The sequence below is a fragment of the Danio rerio genome, chromosome 15, assembly GCF_049306965.1.
Source record: "Danio rerio strain Tuebingen ecotype United States chromosome 15, GRCz12tu, whole genome shotgun sequence".
Taxonomy (NCBI): Eukaryota; Metazoa; Chordata; class Actinopteri; order Cypriniformes; family Danionidae; genus Danio; species Danio rerio.
Window position 1 is genome coordinate 12,479,351 of NC_133190.1, and position 15,400 is coordinate 12,494,750.

The following is a 15,400-nucleotide window of genomic DNA, read 5'->3' on the forward strand; positions in this document are numbered from 1 at the left end:
GGACAAAAGGAGGCAGTATGAAACAAAACAAACAAGTGATAATGAAGAAACACAGAGTGATGCTAGTATGGAAACTGTGGTCATGCTACAAAAAGGACAAACTGTAAGCTACAGGGATAGAGAAAAGGGTGTTTTACACACAGCTGAAGTCCTGGGGCGTGCAGGTAAAGCTACTGGCAAATATAAAAATTGGTATAACCTGTTGCTTATTGAGCCCACAAGTGTGGCGGGTACCACAGAATCTGCTGACATGTCAAAGGTTGAGAATCTACAAATTCAAAACACTGTTGCTAATGCTAACTTCACTAATGTATGTGAGGATGTGTTTCTAACAAAAGATGTAACATTTGACTTGGCAAAACAGGATGAGATAAAAACCTGGATAGATAACCACGTCTTTGAGGAAGTAAAGGACGAGGGACAGAAATGCATTTCCACTAGGTGGGTATGCACCTACAAAGAGACACCTAATACGGTTTTACCCAAAGCTCGTCTTGTAGCACGAGGTTTGGAAGAACTAGAGATGTCAGAACTAAAAATGGACTCTCCAACATGTTCTTTAGACTCTCTTCGGCTCCTTGTGGCAGTGATTTGTCAAAGACAGTGGAATCTAAATTCTATGGACATAAAAGCTGCATTTCTACAAGTAATGGAACTGTCCCGGGACCTTTATATCAAACCACCTCCTGAGGGCAAATTCTAAAAAAAAAAAACTATGGAAGCTAAAAAAGTGTGTGTATGGTCTGGCTGATGCTTCACTTTACTGGTATAAAAGAGTGAAGAAGATTGTCATGAAGTCAGGAGGAACAATGTCAAAAGTAGATCCAGCTGTGTTCTACTGGCTGGATCAAGATTGCGCTGTGACTGGTGTACTCGCTTGTCATGTGGATGACTTCATATGGGGAGGCACACAAAGTTTTTCCACAACAGTAATACCTCACCTCAGATCCATGGTTCAAGTTGGGCGTGAGGAGAACAACAGCTTCTGTTATGTGGGAATAAACTTTTAAACTATTGCCAATAAAGTGCAAGTTCATCAGGAAAACGACATCCAAAACATACAGCCTATACAACTGAATCCTGCACGATCAGTGGAACAGGACTCCTTACTTTATGAAGAGGAAAAGGATCAGCTAAGGTCAAAGGTCGGCCAAATTCTTTGGGCCGCAAGACAAAGCAGGCCTGATGTCATGTTTGATGCCAGCAGCCTAGCTTCAAAATTTAAAAATGCATCTGTACAAACTATTCATGAAGCAAACAGAATTGTGTGTAAACTTAAATCCAAAAAGGTAATGATGAATTTCCAATACCTCGGAAAAGACTCTGAGCTCAAGATGGTTGTATATAGTTATGCCTCTTTTGGAAATCACTCAAATGGGGGAAGTCAAGGAGGACATCTAATTGTTCTTATGGGAGAAAATGGAATGTTCTCTCCCCTTTCTTGGCAATCAAAAAGAGTGAAGAGAATTGTGCCAAGTACACTTGCTGCTGAAACATTAGCAATGTCAGATGGAATTGATAATGCAATATTTTTGACGACGCTGCACTCTGAGCTGACTACTGGTGACACTGAAAATACAATACCAATAATCTGCATTACAGACAATCACTCACTTGCTGATGCACTGAAGTCCACCAAGTCAGTTGCTGAGAAAAGAATTCGTCTGGAAATGAGCAGCATCAATACAACTCATTCAAACACAAAGAATTAAAGAAGTGCTCTGGTATGGTACAAAAGACCAGCTTGCAGACTGCCTTATCAAAAAAAGGGCATCAGCACTGCAGTTACTGAAAGCACTTAGTGAAGGACAATGGAAGCTCTATTAAAAGAGCATCTTCCTGTTAGGAGTACTGAATTCTACAAGTTAAAACTTATGTCATCATGTTATCTTATGTTTTACTGTTATCTTATGTATTAATGTTTTTCTGGAAGTGCATGAGACATTTTTTTTAAAGAAGAGATTGAGTTTCTTAAGTTCCATTCTAGGTGATGACAACCGTAAATGTGGATGCTGCACATAGAAAGGAAGTAGGACTTTTATGTGATGTTAAAAGGTCACTTCTGGTGTGAGCGGTAGTTGTTGTTGTTGTTGTTAGTGAACGGCCATGGTAGTCATGCAATAAAGGAGACGAGTTCTAAACTGTTGTTTTCATTTAGTAACAGAGATTGCTGTCCTCCTGGCGAAGGATGCAATCGAGCCGGCCCCTGTTGAGCGTGAAAGACTCCTCAGCTCAAAAGGATGTTGAGCATTGCACTAGCCGCGTCTTATATACTTGACTGATAGTCATTGACGCCAGCTTTGCATGCTGACGCCGCCAATTCATTTGGCATTTCATTGGCCCGATTTTATACTCTTTCAGATGATTGGTTTTTTATAAAAAACCCCATAGTGGAAGGTTTTCCACATAGTATTTCCATCCACCCCCCCCCCCTCCCCTCCCGGGGAACGAGGGTTGCACAGCTCATTACTATTCACAACTGTTTCAAATATGGACCTTCTGATTCTAAAGATTCTAGGGAAACAAACAGGCGCATACATTTTTTATTATTATTATTATTATTATTATTACTATTATTACTAACCTAAGCCATATATACTATAAGAGAATAACTTATTGAACCAGTGAAATTAACATTCGGAAGTTAATTAAAATCAAAAAGACTGGAATTACAATGTATGTAACAAGTAACTCGAATTTTTTACCTGATAGAACCAGCCCAGGAAGCCTAGATTTCCGGTAGCGGTCTTTGATGTGTTGAGACAGACTGCATCTCCAGTGTAATTGTAGTAAACTCTCACAGCTTGAGAAACCCCATTCAACAGCTGTTTGTCTGAAACACCCTTATTAAACTGAAGATTCTTGCAGACCACCTGAGAATAAAAACAAAACAAAACACATTTACATGATCTGGACTAAAGGACATAAAACAAATGACTGGCATTTTGTTCAGAGAGATGACAATGGTTTTTTTTTATTCTGATCTGCAAACAGGCAAGCTTTATCTATGAAAAGATGTTCTGTATGTTTCAGTTCTGTTAAAATAAATCCCCCATGAAGCTTCTGTTGTGAAATCATCTGATTTGCATGTGAAAATGAGAGGAATGGAATTTCACTGGAGTAGAATTCATCACTGTCAAGCTAAAATAAAGGCTACGTTCACACTTCAAGGCTTAGTGCTCAAATCAGATTTTTTACTCAGATCTGCATAGCTATTCACATTGCTGTTAAATGTGAATAAATGTGGCTAGAATCAGATTTCCACTGTGAACAGATTATGATCCTAAACTGACCCGGATGTGCAAAAGTACAGTTAAAGACAGCACAAAATGTATAATTATGCACACAATGTGTACATATACTGAATAAAGTAAGCATGTTGTCAGATTAGGTTTAATATGATTATTGCCCTTTTCACAGACAACTACTAATGTGTATTTCGGCTTTTAAAACCTAAAATAAGTCTCTTTTGATTGAATACACAGACTATTTGTGATGTATGACAAGCACAGTGTGTGTCTATCGGACCACTATTGTGGTGAACTCATCAAGGGTTCCAGCTGCAGTTCAGACTGAGATGGCAGAGTCGGTTCATTTTCATATTCAAATAATTTTTTATTATGTCACATTCTTTCATGGTGGGCAGCACAGTGGGTAGCATGTTCGCCTCACAGCAAGAAGGTCGCTGGTTCGAGCCTTGGCTGGGTCAGTTGGCGTTTCAGTGTGGAGTTTGCATGTTCTCCCCATGTTCGCATAAGTTTCCTCTGGGTGCTCCGGTTTCCCCCACAAGTTCAAAGGCTTGCGATGCAGGTGGATTGGGTAGACTAAATTGTCCATAGTGTATGTGTGTGAATGAGTGTGTATGGTCATTTCCCAGTGATGGGTTGCAGCTAGAAGGGCATCCGCTGCATAAAACATATGCTGGGTAAGTTGACGGTTCATTCCGCTGTTGCAGGCCCAGATTAATAAAGCGACAAAGCCAAAACGAAAATGAGTAAATAATTGAATCTTTCATATTTGGTTCTGTTAATGTAAAAATTATTTAAAGGGCACATAATTTACCCCTTTTTATGATTTAATTTTAATATTATGGTTATTCTGAGTGTGCCAGTTTAGGTTCAGATCAATACACAGTTCAGATGTTTTTATTATAATGTGTTAAAAAGTGTCATGTTGGGGACATGTACACAGCGTGCTGTTTTAGGGGTGTGTTGCTTTACATGAAAATTAGTTTCAGCTTTCCGCAAAACATAACAAGGGGGCGGAGCCAAGAGCTCACACGCGGATACAGACTCGGACGCAGACTAAGCAGAGAGTACAAAATCGTTTGTGTCTTTGCATAGTTTTACAGCCATCTTTGTGCTAGTTTTAAGTGCCACATTGATTTATTTTACCAACATTACTAAGGCAAATCATTTTAAAAGGCAAATAATAATAATAATAATAATAATTAATAACTAAATATCTCATCTCTTATATCTTATGATGCAATAAACATGCAATGGTAAAGTAAAAAAGCTAAACAATCAAAGCAAACTTTAAAGTTTTAATAATACAGTTAACCTCTATCTCTGTAACCAAAATAAATTATAATAATCAAATCTGACCTCACATAAAGGAACCAATTTTCCAATGATTTACAATGTTTTCTTACAGGGACAGACATTATTTGACCTCTTGTTGTGTCAATCACATTTACACCTTCAAAATGTTTTGTTTGTCATAAAATATTGAGATCAGGTGAGATTTATTCACATCTTTCTGAAAGGTGTTTTGAAAATTTACAGCCACCAAAGAAGTGAAAGCCAAAATCCTGAATGCTTTCACCCACAGCAATTTATAAAAAAGTACGTAATATAAAGTCAGATTGTGGCAAATGGATTGGATTGACACAATATTTCCTCCTTTTTCTTTTTTGTAAGAGTGAATAAAATAAAGAATCACTTCTTGCACTTTTTTTTTTTGCAACTGATTAATTACTACACATCAGATTGGTGTGCATGGTTGCTGTGTGCGCTGAGGTGTAGCTTTTATTTTTGCTAATTTCAAGTAATTAAACTCTAATTTATAGCACACTGTTTTATAGCACAAGCTAAAACACTATTTTATAGCACAAGCTAAAACAGCTTTAAAATGTATAATTTATATTAAGGTGTCACTATTAAGGTGTTACAAAAGTGTAACTTATTCATTCATTCATTCATTTTCTTTTTCGGCTTAGTCCCTTTATTAATCTGGGGTAGCCACAGCGGAATGAACCGGCAACTTATCCAGCATGTTTTTACACAGCAGATGCCTTTCCAGCTGCAACCCATCTCTGGGAAACATCCACACACACTCATTCACACACTATAAACAATTTAGCCTATACCTGTACAGCATGACGTTGGACAGTGGGGGAAACCGGAGCACCGGGAGGAAACCCACATGAACGCAGGGAGAACATGCAAACTCCACACAGAAACGCCAATTGGCCCAGCCGAGGCTCGAACCAGCGAACTTCTTGCTGTTAGGCAACAGGACTACCTACTGCACCACTGCGTCTCCTACGTAGCTTATTCAATTAACTGTGATATTATTTAAAGTGCAGAACAGAATTGACAACGAGATCGAGCATGCCTGATTTTTAAACCTACACTGCAACAAGCAAAAAAGGAATCTCTTACACGTTAAAACTTGTTTTTTAATAATCATCACCTAAAATTTCTATTTCTAATTTCTAATTTCAATTTTAGAAAACTGCATAAAACTACAATGACAATGATCAGCTCAAGTTTTATGTTTAATGCATTGTCTTAGTGCAGACCAATAAAGATCGTCCGATGCATTTACTTTTAATAATGATAATGATAACAGGGAGCAACATGGCGGCGCATTGATGATACAGGCGGTAAAACAAGAGGTCAAAGACTTTTCAAACAGATTAACAACGGCAGAACAGCGCATCAGTGACACAGAAGATCGGATGACCGTGGTGTAAAATACTGTAGACAGTCTCCAGCAACAGGTGAAACTTATGGGAGCTAAACTGGAAGATCAGGAAAATTGAAGCCGTCGCAATAACTTGCATCTTACCGGTCTACCAGAGTAGGTGGAGGGTGCAGATGCGACAGGATTTCTTGAAAGATGGCTACCTGAAGTACTGGGACAGAGCTCTTTTTCCAGCCTGATAACCACTGAAAGAGCTCATCGCCTACAGGATCCACGAGTACTCCAAGAACACTCATCGTGCGTTTCTTGAATTCAAAGGATAAAGACAAAGTGCTGCAACGTGTGCGGGCAAAAGGCAAGGTAACATACGGTGAACACGAAGTTAAGTTTTTCCAACATATCGCGAAAGAAACGCATCTGAAGAGGCGAAAATTCTACGAGGTGAAGCAACAGCTTAAAGACATGGACATTCGATATGGAACCGTCTTCCCTGCGAAGTTGCGACCGCACATTTGAGAGCCCAGCTGAGGTCGAAAAATACATACGTAACCTGAAAAATGCAAGTTGTTAATATTCCCATCAGAACAATCGAATACAGAAGAAAACAAATGTTTAAAAGTGACTGATTGACCTTGAGATATGTGTAACGGACCTAAGTATACAGATATGGTCAGTGCTTATTATTTCAGCTTTTTTTTTTACCAGATGGCTTGAATACAGATTAAGGAAAAAACATTCATGCAATAACAATTAAGAACTGATTTTATCTGTGATATGACCAATTTAACTCCGTACATTTATGTTAACTTATTCTTAGTTAAATTTTTTTTTCTCTCTCTGGTATTTGACTTTGAAATCTGCAGGATAATATTAAGCCTATTTTTAAAAATCTGTTTAATCTACAGTGGAATTTATCATACGTTGTGTGGTGTTGATCACTCTTATATATGCCTGATCGTTTGTTTGTGGGAGCGTGACATAGTAGACTCGCATAATATTTGCGTTATGCTGATCCCTATTATAGGATCGGTGACACAAAGTGTTAAATCTTCAGGTTTTGTGTTAACATGGGCAAAATGCTGGCGAGTTCAGGAAGCCAGCACTAAAAGCATCCTAGGTTGTTTACATTATTCTTTGGTTACAGGGCAAGTGAAATCTAATTTTAAACAGGCTAAGAAACAAACTTGTAATACTAATCAAACTATTCACTAGCATGTTAATGGGATCCAATTCAGAATTTAAAAAAAAATATTGTGGAATGTGAGAGGTCTAGGTAAACTAACTAAAATTAAGCGAGTAATGACCAGAATAAAACAATTTAACCCTTCAATAGTATTTCTGCATTTCTCCATATTTCATCAAATAACACAACACCAATACAAAGACGCTGGAAAGGCCAAATTTATTCAGCTTTATTCTCTCCTAATGCTAGAGGAGTAATGATCTTCATACACAAGTCAATTCCATTCCAAATTTTTAAGGTCTTACAGGATTCAGCTGGACGTTACATAATAATTAATGGTTCTATTTTTAATGAAAACATTATTCTGGCTAATGTGTATGGACCTAACACAGATTGTCAAAAATTTTTTTTCTTTAAATATTTCTTTTACTATCTTCTCTACCAGGAAAATTATGAATTGCAGAAGACTTTAACTGCACATTATCCCCAAGCCTAGACCGCTCAACAGGTTTAGATACAACAGACATACAGTCTAGAATAAAAATATGGGACTTCATTAAAGAACTTAAATTATGCGACCCACCGAGACAACCCAGCATGCTGAAATATAATTGGGTAAACTGGCAGTGGGCAGGTTAAAAACAGCAAAACAAAGAGAGACATTCGGTCACCAAACACACTTTTTCAATTTTCAAAAAAGGATAACTGACATTTAGAATGGTTTTTGAGATAAACAAGTAGCATTTGAGGTAAACACTTATATACTGTTTTATAATCTGCAAACATATCATGCTGTTTTTCTTTCTTTATTTCTTTTTTGCTCTACATGACTTACATACAGTACCTTTAATTACTATATATTTAGGGTTAAAATTAGCACTGCACAATAAATCAAAAATACCTTAATATTGCAAATGTGGATATCGCAATATACATATCATCATGCTTGGCAATAATTAAATGATTTAATACAAATACATCTTAGTGTGCTTATCATTAGCACACCTGACTCAATTTTATCATTAGCCACTCTGAATTACTTCAGCATATCAGGCAATGTAGTTATATGTCAGTGTGCACCCTCTGAAAACAAGCAAAATGGGCATGCTAAATTCTGGAAAAAAAAATAAAAAAAACTACTGAATTTAGTTTGGATGCTGAAATATGAACAATCAGTCCTTGTTAAGAAAATAGTAAGGGCACATTCACAAAAATCACGTTTTTCCATTCCAATGTGTTACTTTTCCATTGGTTTTCAACATAAACATGTGCTTGATGGACATGCATGAACATTACACTCATGTCTCGCATACTTTGAAGTGCTGCACACATGGGAATTTTGTATTTTAGATGCTGTGTCAAGTTAAAAGAACTTCAACTTTTATCCTCAACTGCTCATCAATGTCAATTCCAAAGCAGTGGAATAATGAAAATAACTTGAACGAAGATCAAGTGTTGTAAACTTCTGTTTACTGTCACTTAAGGACTGTGTCTGGATACCTAATCTTGAGTGATGCGTCTTGCCTTTTCGGATGCAAAGGCATGTTTAGTGTGAATCAACCCAACTTAACATAACGATAATCAATTTATTAATGATGTCTGAAAAAAACAGAGGCTGTCCAAAGCACCTTCTCTACTTTTTCTAGCACCTTCTTCAACACGTTTCAGTTGGAATTAGGCTTACACATTCATCTGTGGCAACAGATTTCCCACTCCTAAGCCTTCAATACGCCCTTCTCTCAGTCACTCACATAATCACATTAGCTTTTTCATTCAAAAGCCTCCTTTTGCACCCGCAACCTAAACTGCTTTAACCACCCATAGGGTTGCATACATTTGCAGATTTGATGGAGGAAAAGAAAACTCAACTTGCTCGAGGGTAAACATCTGAGTTTTTGTAAAATCTGAATATTCATATGTGCCAGAAATAAGCTACTTACCAATAAAGAAAGTTAATGTAATCTAAAAGCTTCCACATAAATCAACAAGATGATTAAAAAGTAAAAGCTTTTTAAGATTTAATTTCAGTGTCAAGACTTTCCCTAAAATTATGAGCTTCCTGGAAATAAATATAAATTAACTATATATGTTTGACATTATCCTTATATTATGAAGAAGAGTTTTCTTGTGAATAAAAATAATTGCCTGTAATTGAAGTGGTAGATATACTGTATGCTAACTACATGGAATGTTATAGTAATTAATACTAAATACTACAGTGTTTTTGTACACTTGAATAGTAAATTACTTGAATTAAATTGTTGTAGGGTTATTCCACTGTGTTGACCACTGATAAATCAGGGACCTATAGCTGAAGGAAAGTGAGTGTGTCAGTGAGTGAGTGAGAGAGTAAACTTTAATTCTTGCTGTGGAGATACACCTATAGTAATAAACAAATTATGCAATTCTGTAGTTTTCTACAGTATATTTATACACCATCACAATATAATACAGAGTACACCACACTCTCAGAAATAAAGGTACTGGAGCTGTCACTTGGGTAGTACCTCTGCAAAAGGTATATATTTGAACCTAAAAAGTCCATTATGGCAACTCAAAGGTACTTTTTAGGTACTGTACATTTTGGCACTAATATGCACGTTTGAGGTACCACTGCAGACTTTTTGGGTACAAATATGTATCTTTTGAAAAGGTACAACTGCCCCAGTGAAATATGGGGTTTAAAGAACAGTTTAGTATCGAGCCAAAGGCCTAGATATTTAAATTAATCAACATTAGACAACTGAATGAAACCGCTGGGATTTTTAAAAAAACACCATGCTACAAGACTTCTTTTTATTTAGTATAAGTTTGTTTTTATTGAACCATTCTTGAATTAAAGTAAAATCTAACTGCAAGGAAGATTGCATGTATGAAATATCAGAGTGGGAAAAATAAATAATAGTATCGTCTGCATAAAGTTGAATCTGGCATATTGAACAAAATTTAGGCAAATCATTAATAAATAAACAAAAGAGTACAACAACTACAGCCATGTACAACTACTACTTCAACAACTAAATAATCTGAGTTAAAGCCTCTAAATGATCGAATTGACGTCTATTATGAAGGTAAGATTTAAACCAAAAAAGGGGCTTTTGATCAAAGCCTTTTGTCGAAAGATATGAACACATCATTAGTGAACTTCATTAAGGCTGTAGTAGTCGAAAAATTTGGTCTAAAACCCGACTGGTGAGGAGGAAAAAATTTAAAATGTTCTAATGTAATCAGTAATCTGAGTATAAATTAATCTCTCAAAAACTTTTGCTACTGTACAAATCAATGAAATAGGCCTATAATTATTTGGATCAGAAAGGGTCACCGCTTTTAAAAAAGAGGAGAGATCTTAGCACTTTTCCAAATTAAGTGTACTGAACAGGAAAACAGAGCAAAATTAAATAGGTTGGTGAGAGGATATATTAAAATATGAGATGCCAATTTAATAAATTTAGCTTCTAAGTCATCTGGACTAAAAATGAGTTCCCTTTCGGATGGGTAACTTCAATGCTATTGGTGGATTTGAACCATAAATCCACGAATGGGAGGTTTCGGTTCAGAAAGCCAATTGTCTGAAAGAGTATGGAACGGGCCAATGAAATGCCAATGAATTGGCAGCGTAAGCTTGCGCACGTGTGCTTCATTGCCAATTATCTCCGCATATAAGCACAGGTGGAGCAAGCACACGCTATCCTTTTCGCTTCAGAGACTTTCAGCCTTCTGGTCGAGTCAATGAGGTTTCCTCTTGCTGGCTACAGCGAAATTCGAGCGAACGAGTGTCTCCCGGTTCAGAGTGTGCATACGCGGCAGCGGACGGTCGAGCTGGGATTCTCCCTTGCCTGGCGTTCTTTGGGTCCGGTCCTCTAGAGCGGTGTGTATAAAGTTGCTTATTTTCCTAAAAGAGCAACACGTCGTGCAGCATGTCCTTTTCAGGATGGCGCTCCGACTGTGCGTTTCTGGATGCAGGGGTTTCCTGTCTCCGGATGATGGGCACGATCAATGCGTTACATGTTTGGGGGTCCAACTCTTCCAGGCGCTCCATCCAAGCTTCGGGCGGTGGGAGTGACCCGTCTAATCAGATGGTTGCTCTCACGCTCGCTGACACCGTAGATCAGACGTCCACCACAGGATCGGATGGTGGGCTCGCATTGTCCGACGAAGATACAGACCCGCTCGCGCCCTCCGGGCAGGTGAGCGCCATCAAAACGGATCCTAAGACGGGCATGTTAGCCATGCTTTCCCGGGCTGCTTCGGCCGTAGGGTTGGAGATGGTTCGTCCCCCAGCTCTACCGACTAGAGGGGTGGTACGTAGAGGATCAGAGGGCGCAGCTCTCAAAGCCTCTCGTCCCCTTCTTCCCGGAGGTGCACAGTAGGCTCATGCAGTCTTGCAGGGCACCTTTCTGGCTAAACCTGGCTGATATGGTACTTTTCAGTGCTACGAAAACATCAATGAATGAACACTTTTCCGCTTCCCCGGACGTGACAGCACGAACCCTGCCAGTCCAGGACACGCTGCTTCCCAGCTCGCAGGCTCTGTGTGCTTCGCAAGTGGGTCACAAGCTCTGGGGGGACGGTCTCCTTTCCCCCAAACCCTCGAGCCTCCTCTCCGGAGTTAGGGTGCAGAGCCAGAGCGAATCGCTCTCCTACAGCTCTTCCGCAGGACCCTCGCGCTTCCTGGATCAGCACACCCACTCCGCGCTGCCCCACCGCTGGTACGTCAGCGATTGTAGCGATGAGTCCATTAGCGAGGACTCTGCCTGCCTGGTTAGCGCAGGCCAGCCCTTCGCGGTGGCTCATACGCACAATCAGTTATGCGATCCAGTTCGCGAAACAACCTCCCAAGTTCACGGGTGTGTATTTTACCAGGGTCAGCCCCCTGTCCACCCCTGTCTTGCGAGAGGAGATTGCTGCCCTCCTGGCGAAGGGTGCAATCGAGCTGGTCCCTCCAGCCGGGATGGATAGCGGGTTTTACAGCCAGTACTTCATCGTACCCAAAAAGAATGGTGGGTCACGGCCAATCCTAGATCTGCGCGTTTTGAACCGCTGCCTGCACAGGCTGCTGTTCAGAATGCTTACGCAGAGGCACATCCTCCAATGCATTCGTCCTCTGGATTGGTTTGCAGCTACAGACCTGAAGGAAGCGTACTTCCATGTCTCCATTTTTCAACGCCTCAGTCAGTTTCTGCGGTTTGCGTTCGAAGGTCGAGCGTGGCAATACAAGGTCCTCCCCTTTGGGCTCTCTCTGTCTCCATGGGTCTTTACCAAACTCGCGGAGGGTGCCTTAGTGCCCCTTCAGCTCGCGGGCATCTGTATACTCAATTATCTCGACGACTGGCTGCTCGAATTACTCCATATGAGACCACTCGAATCGAATTACTCCATATGAGACCACTCCAGCACTGGCTTCGCGATCGAGTCCCTGGACGCACACAGAGTCTCTGTCACTGCGCTGTGTCGCCGCACCCTCAGCCCTTGGAACGACCCCTCGTTCCTACAGGCCGGTGTGCCTCTATTGTGCCGGTATTCGCTCTCGCCGCATGTCTCAGCTCGCCCGCCGTCTGCTCCTCTGGAGACACCCGTGGCTAAAATCGCTGCGCGCCATTCATGTTCCAGGTAAGCTCAACCATGCAGCCGATGTGCTCTCACGGCAGCAAGTTTACTTCTGAGAATGGAGACTCCACCCCAAGTCTGTTCAGCTGATATGGGCGCAATTCGGGGAGGCCCAGATCTATCTGTTTGCTTCCCCCAAGGACGCTCATTGCCAGTTGTTCTTTTCCCTGACTGAGAGCTCTCTCGGCACAGATGCACTGGCCCACAGCTGGCCTCGGGGCATGCGCAAATATGCGCTTCCCCCAGTGAGCCTGCTCGCGCAGTTACTGTGCAAGGTCAGGGAGGACGAGGAATAGGTTCTGCTGGTTGCACCCCTCTGGCCCAACCGGACCAGGATATGAGAGCTCTCCCTCCTCGCGACGACCCTCCCCTGGCGGATCCCTTTGAGAGAGGACCTACTCTCTCAGGGACAGGGCACCATCTGACACCCTCGCCCCAATCTTTGGAACCTCCACGTGTGGAAGACTTGGGTAACCTACCGGGTGCGGTGGTTAAAACCATAACTCAGGCTAGAGCCCCCTCCACGAGGCACGCTTACACCCTGAAGTGGAGTCTATTCACTGAATGGTGTGTCTCTCGCAGAGAAGACCCCCGAAATTGCCAGATCAGTGTTGTGCTCTCTTTCCTTTAAGAGAAGCTGGAGAGCAGGCTGTCGCCCTCCACTCTTAAGGTTTACATGGCTGCCATCTCCGCTTATCATGACGCGGTAGCTGGCAGCACCGTGGGAAAGCATAACTTCATCATTTGGTTCCTCAGAGGTGCTAGGCGAAATAATCCACCCGCCCCCCTCTCATGCCCTCTTGGGATCTTGCCCTCTTTCTCACAAGCTTGCGTACAGATCCCTTTGAGCCACTCGAATCAGTATCCTTAAGATTTCTGTCCTTGAAGACAGTTCTGCTGGTCACGTTGGCAACCATCAAGAGGGTCGGGGACCTGGAGGCATTTTCGGTCAGTGACTCGTGCCTAGAATTCGGGCCGGATTACTCTCACGTTATCCTGAGACCCCGCCCGGGTTACGTGCCCAAGGTTCCTACCACACCTTTCAGTGGTCAGGTAGTGAGCCTGCAAGCGCTGCCCCCAGAGGAGGCAGACCCAGCCCTTTCTTTGCTTTGTCCAGTTTGCGCCTTGCGTATTTATTTGGACCGCACAGTTTTAGATCATCTGAGCAGCTCTTTGTCTGTTATGGCGGTTGGCAGCAGGGAAGTGCCGTATCGAAACAAAGATTATCCCACTGGATTGTGGATGGCATTTCTCTCGCTTATCAGAGCCGAGGTAAGCCGTGTCCCCAGAGAGTGTGTGCGCACTCCACTTGGAGCATCGCATCCTTTTAAGCGCGTGCACGCGGCGCCTCTCTAACAGACATCTTTAGAGCTGCGGGCTGGGCGACACCCAACACATTTGCAAGGTTTTACAATCTGCGAGTGGAGCCGGTTTTCTCAAGGATATTAGGTAACCCTTGGTGATTGAGGAAACAATTCGGTGAAGGTGTTGAAACACGCTTGCTGCGCCATTCTCCTTATCACGGAGGTACGTGCGCCTTTCTTTCTGTCAGAAAGTTGACACTTGTTTCTTTCAAGTTCCCCGTCAGGTGAGCCCTGCAGATTCCTCCGAGGCCCCCAGCACTGACTCAGTGGAGGACTCACTTGCTGGCCCACTACGTTGTATGTCTGCCCGTTGGTCAGCCTGCGTTTTGGGTATAGGTGCCTGCTATGCGTGCTCCCACTAGGCGATCCCATATGCTTACTCTGCCATGGTTCAGTCCCCCCTCTCTGGCGGACCCGTGTCTTCCCTCTTCGCTCACCACCTTTTATTATGCGTACTCCCCTTCTTAGGGCTAGTCCATATGTACTTGCCATCATATTTCCCCACTGGGTAGCAGATGGCCTCCGCAGCGTCCTCCCTATCGGGACTGCATGCTTCCCAACGTACTGTTGTATTATTCCTAGAATTATCTAGACGCTTGCGACTTCCCAAAAAATATATCTAAATCCGTAAAACTTCTGTTGAAGTGGGACAAGTAAGTGCCAGGGACCACGTTGGAGGACCGCGCCTCTCATGGTAAGGTGCAGTCATTATGGCGTTTTCCATAGCTTCCCCCATTTGTGGATTTATAGTTCAAATCCACCAATAGCATTGAAGTTCCCCATCCGAAGTGGAACGCTCTGGTTACTAAAGTAACCCTTGTTCCCCGAGGAGGGGAACAGAAATGCTATTTACCCTCGCCATAATGACTGTCCCTTAGCTGTTAGTTCAAGTCTCTTCAGCTTAAAAAGGATAGCGTGTGCTTGCTCCACCTGTGCTTATATGCTGAGATAATTGGCAATGAAGCATACGTGCACAAGCTTACGCTGCCAATTCATTGGCATTTCATTGGCCCGTTTCATACTCTTTCAGACAATTGGCTTTCTGAACTGAAACCTCCCAATCGTGGATTTATTGTTCAAATCCACCAATAGCATTTCCGTTCCCCTCCTCGGGGAATGAGGGTTACTAGGTAACCAGAGCATTCTTTCATCTTCCTAGACAGTCTAAGAATACAAACTTTGTCCTGAAAATTCTGAAATTTAGCCACAATAGGTAGCGCACAAAGTTTGGAGCCAGATAAAAAAGTTGGGTAACGGTGCGCTCTTAAGATAAATGGGACCGTGGGGAAGTGATCTTCACCAAACAGCTGAACCA

At 41.8% G+C, this 15,400-nt stretch overlaps 2 protein-coding genes across 20 annotated transcripts in view; both read right to left on the reverse strand.

Annotated features, from left to right (window-relative positions):
* Positions 1 to 15,400, reverse strand: part of LOC141377778 (uncharacterized) — a 369,547-nt gene that overhangs the window by 98,203 nt on the left and 255,944 nt on the right. The window lies entirely within an intron of this gene.
* Positions 1 to 15,400, reverse strand: part of prcp (prolylcarboxypeptidase (angiotensinase C)) — a 107,152-nt gene that overhangs the window by 36,489 nt on the left and 55,263 nt on the right. For 18 of the 19 annotated variants that reach the window (XR_012390454.1, XR_012390453.1, XR_012390455.1 and 15 more), the window contains exon 7: positions 2,706 to 2,873. Coding sequence is in view for 3 of the 19 variants with exons in the window: in XM_073922919.1 (XP_073779020.1) it covers positions 2,706 to 2,873 (168 nt within the window). In the remaining 16 variants the exon portion in view is untranslated. Of the gene's footprint in view, positions 1 to 2,599; positions 2,874 to 15,400 lie in introns of all 19 variants that reach the window. The other variant, XR_012390447.1, reaches the window with a different exon arrangement.